General features: G+C 42.6%; 1 protein-coding gene across 1 annotated transcript in view; it reads left to right on the top strand.

The window, feature by feature from the left end:
* The first annotated feature begins 1,098 nt into the window (after positions 1-1,098).
* Positions 1,099-16,281, top strand: part of LOC120020381 (brefeldin A-inhibited guanine nucleotide-exchange protein 1-like) — a 29,385-nt gene continuing 14,202 nt past the window's right edge. Inside the window, exons 1-15 of the mRNA XM_038963985.1 lie at positions 1,099-1,380; positions 5,293-5,323; positions 6,324-6,480; positions 6,663-6,809; positions 7,389-7,568; positions 8,558-8,891; positions 11,529-11,633; positions 12,533-12,720; positions 12,996-13,129; positions 13,653-13,887; positions 14,024-14,123; positions 14,411-14,550; positions 14,642-14,750; positions 15,574-15,778; positions 16,037-16,148. Coding sequence (XP_038819913.1) covers positions 1,260-1,380; positions 5,293-5,323; positions 6,324-6,480; positions 6,663-6,809; positions 7,389-7,568; positions 8,558-8,891; positions 11,529-11,633; positions 12,533-12,720; positions 12,996-13,129; positions 13,653-13,887; positions 14,024-14,123; positions 14,411-14,550; positions 14,642-14,750; positions 15,574-15,778; positions 16,037-16,148 — 2,298 coding nt within the window. The 5' untranslated portion in view covers positions 1,099-1,259. The remainder of the gene's footprint in view (positions 1,381-5,292; positions 5,324-6,323; positions 6,481-6,662; positions 6,810-7,388; positions 7,569-8,557; positions 8,892-11,528; positions 11,634-12,532; positions 12,721-12,995; positions 13,130-13,652; positions 13,888-14,023; positions 14,124-14,410; positions 14,551-14,641; positions 14,751-15,573; positions 15,779-16,036; positions 16,149-16,281) is intronic.

Raw genomic sequence — 16,281 nt, 5'->3', positions numbered from 1 at the left:
GCCAACAATGTAACTTATGACACAAATCAGTTATTTTTGACAACTTTTCCAACAAATTATACAGAAACTTCGAGCGTCCAGAAGTCTTAGTCTACTTTTATGCTATTCAAAATTGAAATCAGAACAGAAATATCTTCTATCAATCAAATGATACAGCCTATTTTAGTAACCACAACTTATTTTCTCACAACTTTTACAAACAACAAATGTTGACCAAAAAATCAGAACATAAATATATTCTACCAATCAAACTATATGTTGCCTGAAGAGTTAAGCAAAGTTGGTAGAATCCTAGTCAAACTGATCCACAGCTCTAATTGCTGCCAAAAGTGAGGAACGCATTTTGTAATTTGGGCAGTGCTTGACTTGGGCAGGAGCTCACCGGCACCTCAAATTTTCCACTGCTTGAGTTCCTGTTCCCCTTGTAGAATATTAGATCAAAAGTATTGTGGAGCTCCTCCACCTAAATATAAACAGTACTGGCACCCGAAACTAGTACAGGCACCTATTTCAGTCCAAGTCAAGCACTGCATTTGGGTGAATTATTCATTTAAGCTCCTATTTAATGGGAGTTCTATTGTATTTGATAGGAGATGGTTTAAACTGTATGGGTTTTCAAGGCAGTTGTCTTTGGACAGTGTGTAAATGTGTAATATGTTGTTTTTCTGGATATAATACAGTGAAACTTAATGTTGGAACATTGATCAAACTGGACATTGGTGATCCACAGTGGTGCAAAAGTTGTTGATGTCCCTAGCTCTTGAACCCAAGGGGTTCTCAACTGAAGGTATGGACCACTGCTGGCTCCATTTGAATTACAATCCAGAAGCTCTGTTTTAATGTTTATAAATGTCTTGCTCATATGAAAGTTAAGTTCCAAATGTTTCCAAAACCGTATAGCCAGCGTCGGGGGATTTGCCTCAGTCAGCAGCATATAGACAAATATTTTTTATAACTAACCCTCTGTGATATATCTATGTGGAATGACCCAATGTAAAGTAATGGCATTGGAGTAATTCTCTCCCCCAACCGGCAGAAACAAGATTTCATTGCTGACGTAAGTGACGGAATGACGTTACTTCCTTTCAACATGGCGCTGACAGGTTGCTAACAGAAATCGGTGTGATTTCCTTTCTGGAATAAAGGATATTTTTATGTTTCTTCTTAGTGCTCCCATGTTACCCTCTCTAAAAAAATAAGACTACAATAACACTATTCTGTCCACGGGACAGCAGCTTTGAATACAGTTCCATCACATCATGTATGAGAGTAAAACGAGAAACATGTTTTTAAACCGAGCACTGGAGAAGATTTTAGCCGATAAGGAGGTGAAAAAAGCTCACCATTCCCAGTTGCGCAAAGCCTGTGAGGTGGCACTAGGTGAGTTATATTGTGGCAATGTGTACGTTTGGGGTGTCATCATCATTTGTCATAGGCTACACACATTGTGCTACTGCACCAATGACTATCGGTTCGATACATGAAGTGCTTGGGTACATCGTTGCAATTCGTTCATTGTAGTAACGTTCAAAACAAGTATTGCTTTTAAATCGCTGCAGAATCGAGATTCGATTCAAATACTGGGCCGAAAACAAAATCAAACATGATCAATACCAGTTATCTAGTTTGTTAGGATATGTATGCTTGTTGTCGTCTGGGGTGTAGCCTGGGAGAGGGCGCAGGTGTTAGAGGGGTGGTCCACTCCATTGTGACCACACAAGTATCCCGTAATTACCCTGTGCCTTCCATAGACGGCATGTTTAGTTACGAATCCATACTAAATTATTCGTTTTAAATTTTGATCAGCGCAAGCCTATTTGTATGCTGCCATCATTGCTTTAATAATGTTGACAGTGTTTACATTGGCAGATTCATTGTTTATAAATAGGCAGATTCACACAGATGCAAAGATTGTATAGATTATGATGTAATTCTTTGGGGAGAGGAAACATGGTAAAAATATATTACATTATTTTAATTCAGTATTAACATTAGCAATTGATGCAATTATTCACTGAGAGTTTGATCCCACCCTGTGGAGACAGACAACAACATTACAGTGAATGATGTGGCTCAAGAAGGGTACTGTGGGCGGGACTGTGGCAATGGGACAAGAGTTTGCTAAACAAACCTAGATAAGGTATGTATCCCAAATGGCACCATATTCCCTATAAAGTGCACTACTTGTACCCAGAGCCCTATGGGCCCTGGTCAAAAGTATTGCACTATACTTGTGTGCGTTTGTGGGTGCACCACTAACCCACTAATTGTGTCAACGGTTTTGGTCTCTAGCCGTAATAGTAATAGTAATAGTAATAGTAATAATAGGCTATGATCCCAAAAATGTCCCAAGTAGTGAACTGTCCACAGAAAGCTCTGATCCATAATTCCTTGAAGTCAGTCTGTGGTAGTGCTGAAAAACATCCCGTGCCAGGAGGTTTATGCTTGCCAGCCGTTGACAACAATAACGAAAATGCAATTGCATATACACTGAACAAAAATATAAATGCACCATGCAACAATTTCAAAGATTTTACTGAGTTACAGTTCATATAAGGAAATCAGTTAATTTAAATAAATTCATTAGGCCCTAATCTATGGATTTCACATGACTGAGAATACAGATACAGTATGCATCTGTTGGTCACAGATACCTTAAAAAAAGGTAGGGGTGGGGATCAGAAAACCAGTCGATATCTGGTGTGACCATCATTTGCTTCTTTAGCATACAGTTGAACAGGCTGTTGATTGTGGCCTTTCGAATGTTGTCCCACTCCTTTTCAATGGCTGTGCAAAGTTGCAGGATATTGGCGGGAACTGGAACACGCTGTCGTACAGGCCAATTCAGAGAATCCGAAACATACTCAGTGGGTGACATGTCTGGTGATTATGCAGGCCATGGAAGAACTGGGACATTTTCAGCTTACAGGAATTGTATACAGATCCTTGCGATATGGGGTTGTGCATTATCATGCTAAAACATGAGGTGATTACAGCGGATGAATGGCACGACAATGGGCCTCAGGATCAGCAAACCGCTCGCCCACAAGACGCCATACTGTCTGTCATCTGCCCGGTACATTTGAACCTGGGATTCATCTTTGAAGAGCAAACTTCTCCAATGTGTCAGTGGCCATCAAAGGTGAGCATTTGCCCATTAAAGTCGGTTACCACACTGAACTGCAGTTAGGTCAAGACCCTGTTGAGGACAACGATCATGCAGATGAGCTTCCCTGAGACGGTTTCAGACAGTTTGTGCAGAAATTATTCAGTTGTGCAAACCAACAGTTTCATCAGCTGTCCGGGTGGCTGGTCTCAGGTGAGAAGCCGGATGTGCAGTACCTTGGCTGGCATGGTTACACGTGGACTGCGATTGTGTGGCTGGTTGGACGTACTGCCAAATTCTCTAAAATTACTTTGGAGGCAGTTTATGGTGTAGAAATGAACATTCAATTCTCTGGCAACAACTCTGGTGGACATTCCTGCAGTCAGCATGCCAGAGTGGCCTTTTATTTTCCCCAGCACAAGATGCACCTGTGTAATGACCATGCTGTTTAATCAGCTTCTTGATATGCCGCACCTGTCAGGTGGATGGATTATCTTAAATCAAGGTTCAATAAAATACATTAAAATCTTGTCAAAGGAGAAATGCTCACTAACAGGGATGTAAACAAATTTGTGCAGAACTTTTTAGAGAAGTAAGCTTTTTGTGCTTATGTAAAATGTCGGGGATATTTTATTTCAGCTCATGAAATATGGGACCAACACTTTACATGTTGCGTTTTATATTTTGTCTTAGAAACATAATTAATAGAGCGGCCGTATATATTCAATTCAATGGGTCTGCAATGGGTGGGACCGGTTCTAATAATTCAATATCTATGGTTGCATCTGCTTCTAAGCATGGTAAACATCTGGAACACACTTATACAACACTAGATGTATCAGATGGTTTCTTGTGTTTTGTTTAAGGAAGAAATCTAAAGGGGAATGGAGAGAATGTGTAGGTTGTTTGTTAGACAGTATCTTACCAAATGAGTTAATCTTATAATATGGACTTCTATACATAGGGTAAACTTTCAGTTGTGCTATGAAAGTAATTCCAGAACAGAAAAGCTAGTTTGTCAAGACTGAAGACTATTTGCTCACTAATGAATCAGTATGACACGTACATAGACTTGCATATTTTATGCACACAACTTCACTGTCTGCTATGGAAGCAGCCAGCCAAACATGCGCCATTGCTTAGAAGTATACTGCCATCGAAGATGAAACCAGGTGGATGATGACCATGACCCCAACCTCTCCTTCACTGGCTCCTGCTCCACCGATACCCGCATGTTTATTTAGCTGCATTAAACGTCTGGATGATCTGCTGCCTCTTAACTTGGAGTGAATGGTTTTTAGGGTAAAATGTGGTGTATATTTTGGTGAAAAAATATTGATTAAAAAAATACTTTCTCAGATTGTTTACTGATTGTGTTTCAGGTTGACAAGTCATGGGGTGCATTTGTTTCTTCTGAATTCCACCAAACACTTGGTTTGTTATTTAGTTCATCTTCATTCTGTATTGATTGTGTCTGGTACACTGTTGAGTGGTCAGTGCCTCCCGTTCCATTGTATTGTAAATGATGATGATGATAATGGAGGGGAGGTTATCTCTGTATCTGGTCCCACAGTGTTGCTCTTATTATTTATCTGGCCCAGAGTGATCTCCATTCTACAGGTCTAGATAGCATTCGCTAGACACCAAACACAAGAAAACCAACCAGAACAGGGATGGACCTACCTGAATTTGTCCAATAAGAAACTCTTGTTTTCTTTTTTAATTTTTGCTAAATGTTTTGCTACTGTGTGCACTAATGAATACAACCCTGGTTGGTAGAGGCCAGGGGTGATGATGTCACTGATAATGAGGCCATTGGTGATGATCTCATCATGACTCATGAAGTAATCATAAAATGGACAGTAGCTCCTATGAAGAGAAATGATATTACGGTATTGGATGTTTTCTGTCCTGTTCACAGAGCATCTCAACTGTAATTGTATTGCCAGCGGACATCAATATCTGTATGGAGTATTTAATTTGGCAGGATCTTCTATGAAGGTCAAGGGCAGGAATGTATAGTCGTGGAGGACATGGGCTAATTTGACAAAGTGCCCATGCCTTCATGTAATGAAACCCTCTACTAATGCCATATAACATTGGCTGTTGATGTACAGCATTATACAGGCCATGCAGGGCCAATATCAAAGGTATTTGGTTAATTGTTTCTCTCTTTCTGTTTTCAGAGGAAATTAAAGAAGAAACAGAGAAGCTGAGGTAGGTTTACTTTGAGATGTAGTGTGTGTGCATGCAAGCGTGTATGTTTGAAATGTCGTCTGTAGTAAATAATGGGTTGTTTTGATGTGTCTCCTTCTCTTGGCTCCTGAGAACAACAATCTTCCTTTCTGAATATGTTGTTGGTTGGTAAGCCAGACAGGCCTGAAGTTCAGTGCAGCTCAGTGACCCGCACATCTCCTGTTGGCTTCTGTGTAGAGGTTTCATCCCCGTCACACCTGAGCTCTCACATGTCCTAGTCACCACCCCCAGGCCCCAGGCTGGAACACTGACCAGACAGAATGTGATTCCCAAATGAAACCCTACCCTCTATATAGTACACAACTTTTGACCAGGGCCCATAGGGAAAATTGTGCCATTTGGGACACTCCCACACACACTGTAGCACAGCAGTCTAAAGCTTTCATCACTTCTCACTCAATGTTAAAAACAATACAATTTTTAACATGTATTGACAAAAACAAATATGCTTTGGGGAGATGAACGCCTCTCAATGAAAATTTTGGCTAATCTGCTTCGTTGCCAACCGAATTAATGTTTGAGGAAATGAGAGGGAGGGTGGATGGAGCTGAAACGAGAAGTGTGATACAAATATTGACTCAGTAGACTGGCTCCCCCAGCTACTGTAACTGACATTGGCTACATCCTGATTCTCTACCTTTCTCCCAAAATGTGTTCACTCGTACATCTCCCCTCATGGATTTAAAAGCATTGGATTGAACTAAGCATTGGCAGTAGGGAGTGTTCAAGTGCACACTTCTGGACAGGGTAAAGAATTGGAATGCAGCTATTGTGTTTGTGTCATTGTCCACCTAGCAGACACTGGTACCCCTCCCCTGTCCTCCTCTCTACCCCTGTAACCAGTTTGCCATTGCTCACTGAGGCACAAATGTCCAATATTAGGTGGTTGAATTCCTCAGACATGTTGTTTGGCCTAATGTTTTAAACATTTAGTTGCCACTGTGTGCCCCCCACCCCCCAGTCCCCCTCCTGGAGACAACAATGCTGATTCCAGTACCCTACCACCGGTCAAGTCCAAGGATACCATCATTGAAGCAGACAAGTACTTCCTGCCATTTGAGTTAGCCTGCCAGTCCAAATGTCCTCGCATTGTCATCACATCTTTAGATTGTTTACAGGTCAGTGGTACACTACACGCATGGACGTGCACACATGCATACACACCCAAATACAAACAGCTTCATTAGATGTATGTCTTATTTTGGCAAATGGCACTGATCAAAATATGTCTATAGAATGTGTCTGTATTACTGTCCAATACATGCACCATTGAGGGTTAACCTGACTTTTATTTCTCCAGAAACTCATTGCTTATGGCCACCTCACTGGAAACGCACCAGACAACACCACACCTGGTAAGAGGTTGATCGATAGAATCATCGAGACGATATGTGGCTGCTTTCAAGGCCCTCAGACAGACCAAGGTATTCAGCTACAAATTATAAAGGTATGAGCTCCCCTCTTCTCTTCCTTTCCTCCACACTGTGTGTGACAGACACACCAGCCCCAGCCTGCCTCTCCTCCCCTCAGTGTTAATCCTGTGTCAGGCCTGTGTCTGCCTGTCTTTCTGTCGTCTCGCCACTGAGCATATAACACACACCAATGGTGTGTTCAGGCCCTTCCTTTCAAGGTTGTGCCAAACTGGTTGATCTAACATTTGACAGATACATAGCGGACGTAATCCTCAGTTATTGGTTTTTACTGTTCAATATTACTGCCCACTAAGCAATAGCATCAAAATCATGATTTTCAGAGACAGGAGGCAACCATAATTGATTTGTTAATGATAGGAATGATTGAAAATGGACATTCTCATGTTGTTATAATGTTTTGTGTTTGGTCATAAAAAGCCTATCTTGTTAACTGTGAGCGGTAGTGATTGTTAGTTCGGTGCCATAGAAATAGAATGAGTAGAATGGGTGTCCCCATTCAAGTCAATGATGCCGTAATGGGTATACTAGCAGTAATTTAGGGTGTACCCATAGGAGTAAACCATTCTATTTCAATGGGTGCTGTCACTCTGCAGGCTCTGCTGACATCGGTGACCTCTCAACACATCGAAATCCACGAGGGCACAGTGCTGCAGGCTGTCAGGACTTGCTACAACATCTACCTGGCCAGCAAGAACCTCATCAACCAGACCACGGCCAAGGCCACACTCACACAGATGCTCAATGTTATCTTTGCACGTATGGAGAACCAAGCAGTAAGCGCTCTCTCTCGCTCTGTCATAATTGGGCCATAGAAATAGAATAACTAGAACAGGTGTCCCCATTCAAGTCAATGTGCCATGACGGGTGGACCAGTGGCCATATTGAGTGTACCCATAAGTGTAGTCTGAGGGCCTTTTCCCATTCCAGTAATTATATTTCTATGATTCCGGCATCAATGGAAAAGAAGCTTGAACATAATTATAGAATTTTTCAAGTTTGTTTAAACTCTCCGATGATATCTGGCATTCAAATCACAGGATAAATTGTTCTGGGTCGTCCAGAAAGCAAATGCGTCAGGTACAGCTTGCAGCAGGGAAGTGTGTTGCGTTCCGCTGCTTGGTGTTGAAGTGGCTGATGATATATGAACTCTCTTCTGGGTATGTGTGCATCTTGGCATGACTCGTCTCTCTGCTATCTTTGCCAAGTGGGATTTTTTTTCCAGTAGAGACGCGCAGGCCTGCCTATCAGCTGGCTGCTGACCCGACCAGGGAACCAACCCTGACTAAGCCCCCTGCATTAAAGAGATACAGTATAGCATTCCCTAAAGTATGTTGCTATGGTCAGTGTTTGCATTGTTGCACTGAATGCTTTGACCTTTTATGAGCTGTGACGTCACCACTCGGCAGCCAGTTGAGTTCATTTAAACCTAATCTCACAATGCCAGTCAGAAATCAAGAATGTAACATTGTTTATCATTTACGACTTGAAGACACTGGATTCAGAAAACAATGTATGTGCTTAGTACCAACATTGTGATTGGTTTCCTTATAATGATCTGTATACCAGACACCATGAAAAAAATCAAATGATACCCAGTGATGTTTTAGTGCTTGGCTTGACAGTGCATGGTCTAAAATTGTTTGGCCTATCGTTATGTTTTGTGCCGTCTAAGGCTATGCATTAAGTGAAAACTTGTGTCTGTGTGTGTTTCCGTTTGTGTCCGTGTCTCTGTGTGTGTGTGTGTGTTCCCTTGTCTCACCAGCTCCAGGAGGCCAGACAGATGGAGAAGGAGCGTCTGAGACAGCAGCATCTGCAGCCGTCACCAGTCAGCCAACAGGGGCAGGAGCCTCCTGCCTTGCCTCATCTGGAGCCCACTGCCTCGCCCCAGCAGAAGCCTCCTGCCTCCCCTCATCTGGAGCCCCCTGCCTCCCCTAAACAGGAGCAGCACACCGCCTCACCCCCACCTCAGGAGGAGGCCACCCAGATGCCTGAGCAGAACACTCGTGAGGACCTGGAGCCTGAGAACGGCTCTGTGTTCTGCAGTGCTGAGAATGAGCAGACTGAGGCGGACCAAGCTACCGCAGCTGCTGCACAGGGTAAGTCTCTCTCTCTATATGGAAATCACTCTACTGTCTCTATGGAAAGTTGTCTACTGTCTCTATGGAAGTCACTGTTCCATATTTCAGTGTGTTTCACCTTCATCACTGCATTCGATTAGGAGACGTAAAATCTATGCACGTGAATTAGTATTCCTATACATTCTCTGCTGAGAGGTTTGCCATGGTAGCCCTTTACACAGTCTGAGAATGGCAGATTTTGTCACAGATAAGCGCCTAAGTTGGAACGCAGTGGCTGTATAATAACATGCTATAAATTATGTCAGAGCTCTGCGCTTCACAGCTCTGAATGGGTTTTGAATGACTGACGTTCTGAACTTGAGCACCACACGTGACAAGAAGTTGCCCACATCCCTCCCAGTAATTGGGCAAAATGTTTTGTTGTCTGAGTGAGAGTAATGCTGTAAATTAAGATGACTCAATTTATTTTGAAAGATGAGACGTTGAGGATTATAATGAATACCGCTTTGATGCCATACAAGCAAGCCATACACCCATGAGTCCAAATGTGCACATCACATTTCCATATCATAAACTCATGTCATATACAGTGTCAACGTTTTTGTTCACTGTTGGATGTACAGTTACAAGATGACATGGCGTCATAGCCTGGGTTGTTCCAAAGCGAATGAGCCTATTGGGAAGGAAGTTCTCTGCAGAACACGCACCTGAATGCACTCCTTTCTATGCACACCAAAAGGATGATCTGTTTCTCCGAATTGCCTTGCGATTTGATCCTCACTTGACTCAGATTGCGATTTATAATAGGCTGTTTTTGGATTGCGTAAACAACAACAGTCATTGTGTGATGGCGGGGATGTTCCAAACAAAAGAACCACAAGTGTGTTTTCTCTAGCTCCTCAATGGCACAGCTAGGAGAGCTAAAAAAAACATCTTATAGCTCAAGGCTCTTCTTTGATTCATAAGTGCATTGAAAGGACTTAGGAAGTGTACACACTTTGGAGAGGTGTGTGGCCACTTGGAGACACCGGTTATTCCTCTCACTCAAACCCTTGTCATTTTGTTGTATTATGTTGCACCCACCCTACATTTTCCAGAAATATTCTTATCATGTTACTGAATGTATCCAGAGTATTTTCACATTTATTTATCAACAAATGTGGTGAAAAGCAGTGCCTGAAAAAGTACCCAAATGTCATACTTGAGTAAAAGTAAAGATACCTTAATAGAAAATGAGTCAAGTGAAAGTCATCTAGTAAAATACTGCTTGAGTAAAAGTATTTGGTTTTGAATATACTTAAGTATCAAAAGTAAAAGTATAAATCATTTCAAATTCCTTATATGAAGCAAACCAGACGGCACAAGTTTTTTAAATTTACAGATAGCCAGGGGCACAATCCAACACTGACATACAATAATTTACAAATGAAAGCATTTGTGTTTAGTGAGTCCACCAGATCAGAGGCCATGGGGATGTCCAGTGATGTTCCCTTGATAAGTGCGTGAAATGCGCCATTTTCCTGTCCTGCTAAGCATTCAAAATGTGATGAGTACTTTTGGGTGTCAGGGAAAATGTATGGAGTAAATAGTACATTATTTTCTTTAGGAATGTAGTAAAGTGAAAGTTGTCAAAAATATAAATGGTAAAGTACAGATACCCAAAACAACTACTTAAGTAGTACTTTAAAGTATTTTTTACAACACTGGCGAAAAGTACAGTAAATGTAAAATGCACATGAAATTAACAGTGTAATGTTTGAATTCAGCCTTGTCAGTTGAACTGTTGTGTTCTCAACTAATAATTTCCCCATAATCTCCAAACTGTCCCTTTCAATTTCTTCCATGCTTATGCATATTCTTTTCATATTTCTTCTGTAAGGAACATTTCAATTTAGCCCTATCTATACAGCCCAATTACCACGAGTGTAAAGGGCTACAGAGCTCTTAGATGGCGGGAAGGAGGTAATGAAGCTTCCATCAGATTTCAAGGGATATGTTCTAAATGTCACCCTATTCCCTTTATAGTGCACTACTTTTGAAGTAGTGCACTTAGAAGTAGTGCACTTAATAGAAAATAGGTGATGTCTGAATATGGTGTACATTCCAGAGGCAGTTAAACTCTACAAGGTATTACAAGGCAGAGGTCCTTTATTGGTATTCATAATGAAATGGTCTTCAGAGACTTCTGCAGTTTAATATGTTTTGTACACATATAGCTGTGCCGTGGTAGCAGTAGTGGAGTGATGGTAAAATAACTCTCTCAAAGACTTATGTGCATTGGTTTATCTTTTTGTTGTTGATATAAATGTTTTACTGTCACACACACCAGATATATTCAGTGAAATGTGTTGTTTTACAGGGTCAGCCATAGTAGTACGGCGCCCCTGGAGCAAATTAGGGTTAAGTGCCTTGCTCAAGGGAACATCGGCAGATTTTTCACCTTGTCGGCTGGGGTATTCGAACCAGCGACCTTTCGGTTACCGGCCCACTGCTCTTACCACTAGGCTACGTGCCGCCCTTAAATCCTACAATTTACATTTAAATCCTCAGGATATTGTCCTCTACTGAAACTTGAAAGTAATTCCATTGCAGCTCAATCTGTGTCAATCTGATTTAAGTAAGTATGGTGAAGTGTGTTTACATCGCTGTTTACAGATGCTGAAGGGGTTGTTGAGCAAGAACCATTCAACTATGAGGAGGAGCAGGCTCAAGAGATGGTCCAGACCATGCTGCAGGAAGATGTCAATACAGTTGTTGGAGGTAACACGCCATTTTCTTAACTTTATACTCTTATATAGTCTGTCTTCTCTGTAGAAAATTGGACTCACTTTAGTTCCTTGAGAAAGTTGTTGACCATGCACAAGGAGGATGGATTTTGAAATAGAAATGATCTTTCTTTATCATACATTTTTAGCCCCACGGTTATGTTTTCTGAGATGATCCTAAGTTCTATTTGAGCTGCCAAGGCAGCAGCTACTCTTCCTGGTGTCCAGCAAAATTAAGGCAGATATACAATTTTAAAAACATTATAATACATTGACAACAGATTTCACAACACATTAAGCATGTGCACTCAGGCCACTACTTTACTACCACATATCTACAACACATAATCCATGTGTACGTGTGTGTATAGTGCGTATGTTATCGTGTGTGTGTATGCATGTGTCAGTGCCTTTGTTTGTGTTGCTTCACAGTCCCGCTGTTCCATAAGAGGTATTTGTATCTTTTTTAAATCTGATTCTACTACTTGCATCAGTTACTTGATGTGGAATAGAGTTCCATGTAGTAATGACTCTATGTAGTACTGTGCGCCTCATACAGTACAGTCTGTTCTGGACTTGGGGATTGTGAAGAGACAGGTGGCATGTCTTGTGGGGTATGCATGGGTGTCTGAGCTGTGTGCCAGTAGTTCAAACGGACAGCTCGGCGCATTCAACATGTCAATACCTCTCACAAATACAAGTAGTGATGAAGTCAATCTCTCCTCCACTTTGAGCCAGGAGAGATGACGTGTGTGTGTGTGTGTGTGTGTGTGTGTGTGTGTGTGTGTGTGTGTGTGTGTGTGTGTGTGTGTGTGTGTGTGTGTGTGTGTGTGTGTGTGTGTGTGTGTGTGTGTGTGTGTGTGTGTGTGTGTGTGTGTGTGTGTGTGTGTGTAGAATGCAGGGAGAGTGTGTGCAGCGCTACAGAGTGTGTAGACGATATGCCAGTCCCGGTGGAGGAGGGCGGGCTGGGCAGCGACACAGAGAACGTCCATGCCAATGGTATCCCTGGCACACCCATATCTGCCAGCTTCACCCCCTCACTGACAGATGACAGGATCTCTGTCTCCTCCAACGACACTCAGGTGCCCACCCACACTGCTCCCCAACATAGAATAGCGTTGTATGCATCTTAAATGGCACCCTATTCTCTTTATAGTGCACTACTTTTGACCACAGCCCTATGGGCCCTGGTCAAAATTAGTGCACTATATAGGGAATAGGGTGCCATTTGGGATTCATACATTGTCTATGGAGTTTTAACATCGGTCGGTTTGGTGTATTCATGTACATTTGTGCATATGAAAATGTATTATTTTTTTCATTAATCTCAGATGAATCTGTGCATTTGGTTTTCTAGGAATCTGGAGCTACGAGTGGTTCGTCTCCTGTTGCTAAGTTCTCCCATATCCTCCAGAAGGATGCCTTTCTAGTTTTCCGCTCTCTCTGCAAACTCTCTATGAAGCCACTGTCTGATGGACCTCCTGATCCTAAGTTAGCTCTCCTTCATACCCTGTCACACCTAGTTACTGTATGAATAGACCGGTAGGATAGGTCCACAGGAAATGACTGTACGATTTAACCTCTTGTTAAAACTTTACTTAAAGCCTACAGGTATAATAACTTAGCTTTATAACTTGTTCTAAACTTTTTTTATAATGTCTTGTAATAAGGCTAATAGTATGAGGCTAATAGTATGTTACGTCCCTCTATGCCAGGGTTGTCCAATTCTGGTCCTGGATGGCTGAAACACTTTGTTTCTACCTGGTAGTTAATTGCACTCACCTGGTATCCCAGGTCTGAATTAGTCCCTGATTAGAAGGAGAGGATGAACACAAAGTGTTTCAGCCCTCCAGGACCAGGATTGAACAGCCCTGCTCTATGCATGACATTGTCCACTGTATTAGTCCGCATCATTATGAGATGATAGTATGACATTATATACGTGCTCATGGCAAGTCTTAACATGCATTATATTTGGATGCTTTAAGTAAATGTTTTCTGTTTGTCTCTGTAGATCTCACGAGCTGCGCTCCAAGGTGCTGTCCCTCCAGCTGCTGTTGTCCATCCTGCAGAACGCGGGGCCCGTCTTCAAGACCAACGAGATGTTCATCAACGCCATCAAGCAGTACCTGTGTGTGGCGCTGTCTAAGAACGGCGTCTCCTCTGTCCCCGAGGTCTTCGAGCTCTCGCTCTCCATCTTCCTCACCCTCCTCTCCCACTTCAAGACTCACCTCAAGATGCAAATCGAGGTACTGGAACTGTTTCGATTCATTATGGGTCTGTCCTAAATGGCACCCTATTCCCTTTGAATCATTACAAAATGATTTAGACAGAGTTTTGTTAACAGATATGGTGGAGTTTCATCACTGAGTTTTTTTCCCTCAGGTGTTTTTCAAGGAGATCTTCCTCTACATCCTGGAGACGTCCACCAGCTCCTATGATCATAAATGGATGGTGATCCAGAGCCTCACCAGGATCTGTGCAGGTTGGTGTCTGGTTTGTCTACTATACTTCACACTACCAGGGCTTTGTCTATCTGTAAAACCCTGAAGGGTTGAAACACATTGGTTTTACCAATAAAAAAAAGCTGCTGGATTCCCTCTTCACTTCAGTTTGCTCCTCTGTTCATGTACCTTGAAGGGAGAGCGAGGTAGCAGCAGTACTCCTTTCTCTTTGGTTTTCTGTTTCCCCGGCCCCAGGTATAATACAACCTCCCACTACTGAGGCTTTGACAGACAGACACTCACCTCTGTCTCTTGCCTCTCCTCACAGACGCCCAGAGTGTGGTGGATATCTATGTCAACTACGACTGTGACCTGAATGCTGCTAATATATTTGAGAGGCTGGTCAATTACCTATCGAAGATAGCACAGGGTAGAGTGGGGCATGAGCTTGGCACCACACCTTCTCAGGTAAGAGATGCTTCCAATGGACACTCACTATCCATAGATCTCCTTTCCTGTTGTGTGACCATTTTAATGTTGTTTTTTGTTGTTGTTGTAGGAGCTGAGCTTGAGGAAAAAGGGTCTGGAGTGTCTGGTGTCCATTCTCAAGTGTATGGTGGAGTGGAGCAATGATCAGTATGTGAACCCTAACTCTCAGACCAGTCTAGGTAAGATACCACTTACTTACTACTGTTGAATAAGAGCTTCTGTGTTTCTCCTGAGACCAAACTGTCCTCATTCATAACCAGAGCTACTGCAATAGCCCAGGCCCTTCTTACTGACACGCAAACCTGCTGAGGCTTTAACTACACATCTGAGATCTCTCTCCAGCTCACACTGAACTACATTTTTGTTTATCGTTACGTGTTCCATCACTGATCTGGATCTGTTTTGCTCTCTATCTTTGATCTTGTAAGGAAGAGCAGGTAAATCCTGAAATGTATTCCTAGCCTTAGACACCCATTGTTCCAGTTAGAGCCTGAGGTTGATCTTGATAATCAGTTTTAGAAAAAATCCCCCCTGCCTTAGTGTTAGGTAGTAGCTACCTTTCAGTTTGTTGTGTGGCCTTGTGTTTGTTAACCCACTGTGAACACAGGTGGTGTTCAGGCTTACAGCTGCAGACCTGGTACAGTAGTGAGCCCCTGAGATGATCCAGGTTGCGACCTCTAACAGTGTTTAGAGACCGCAGGAGCTGTATAAATACTCTTAATGATCGGCTATGAAAAGTCAACTGACATTTACTCCTGAGGTGCTGACTTGCTGCACCCTCGACAACTACTGTGATTATTATTATTTGACCATGCTGGTAATTTATGAACATTTGAACATCTTGGCCATGTTCTGTTATAATCTCCACCCGGCACAGCCAGAAGAGGACTGGCAACCCCTCATAGCCTGGTTCCTCTCTAGGTTTCTTCCTAGGTTTTGGCCTTTCTAGGGAGTTATTCTTAATATTATGGGATGTCCCTACGTGCCGCCCCTCTTCTGTAGGTCAGGAGAAGCCCGTGGATCAGGAGCCCAGTGAGAGCACCAAGCCACCAGAGAGTATCAACCGCTACGGCAGCCTCAACTCCCTGGACTCCAGCGCCTCCTCAGGCATCGGCTCCTACAGCACCCTCATGTCAGGAACGGACAACGCAGAGCAGTTCGAGGTCCTCAAGCAGCAGAAAGAGATCATCGAGCAAGGCATCGACCTGTAAGTGTGTTGGAGACTTAAAGTGTAGTCAGAGCAGCTATCAGTGGCCCAGAGTGCTCAGTGTGGCTGTGTTTGAGAGTCGGACTGAGCACACTGGCTAATCTACAAATCACCTTGCATCCTAAATAACTAATCATTATGATTTGTAGATCAGTCAATCCGCTCAGTCTGTGATAAGTGACTGAGCAGAGTTGATGCTCTCAAACATGCCTTTGTCATACAGATGTGTAATTTCCCCCTCTCTCTCTTCCTGTGCAGGTTCAACAAGAAGCCAAAGAGGGGCATCCAGTACCTGCAGGAGCAAGGGATGCTGGGTACCACACCAGAGGACCTAGCCCAGTTCCTGCACCAGGAGGAGAGGCTAGACTCTGTAAGCACCTGCTGAAATTACATGCAATGAATGAGACTAACTTCCTCTTAGCTTGTAAAAAGAGATATCTAACTTGTGTTCTTCTTACTGATGTCCACAAACATATTGAATATACACTGTATTTACATTGTGA

Source organism: Salvelinus namaycush, chromosome 25 (assembly GCF_016432855.1).
Source record: "Salvelinus namaycush isolate Seneca chromosome 25, SaNama_1.0, whole genome shotgun sequence".
NCBI classification, from domain to species: domain Eukaryota; kingdom Metazoa; phylum Chordata; class Actinopteri; order Salmoniformes; family Salmonidae; genus Salvelinus; species Salvelinus namaycush.
Note: the sequence above shows the minus strand (reverse complement) of the source record. Positions and strands in the feature narration are given on the sequence as shown.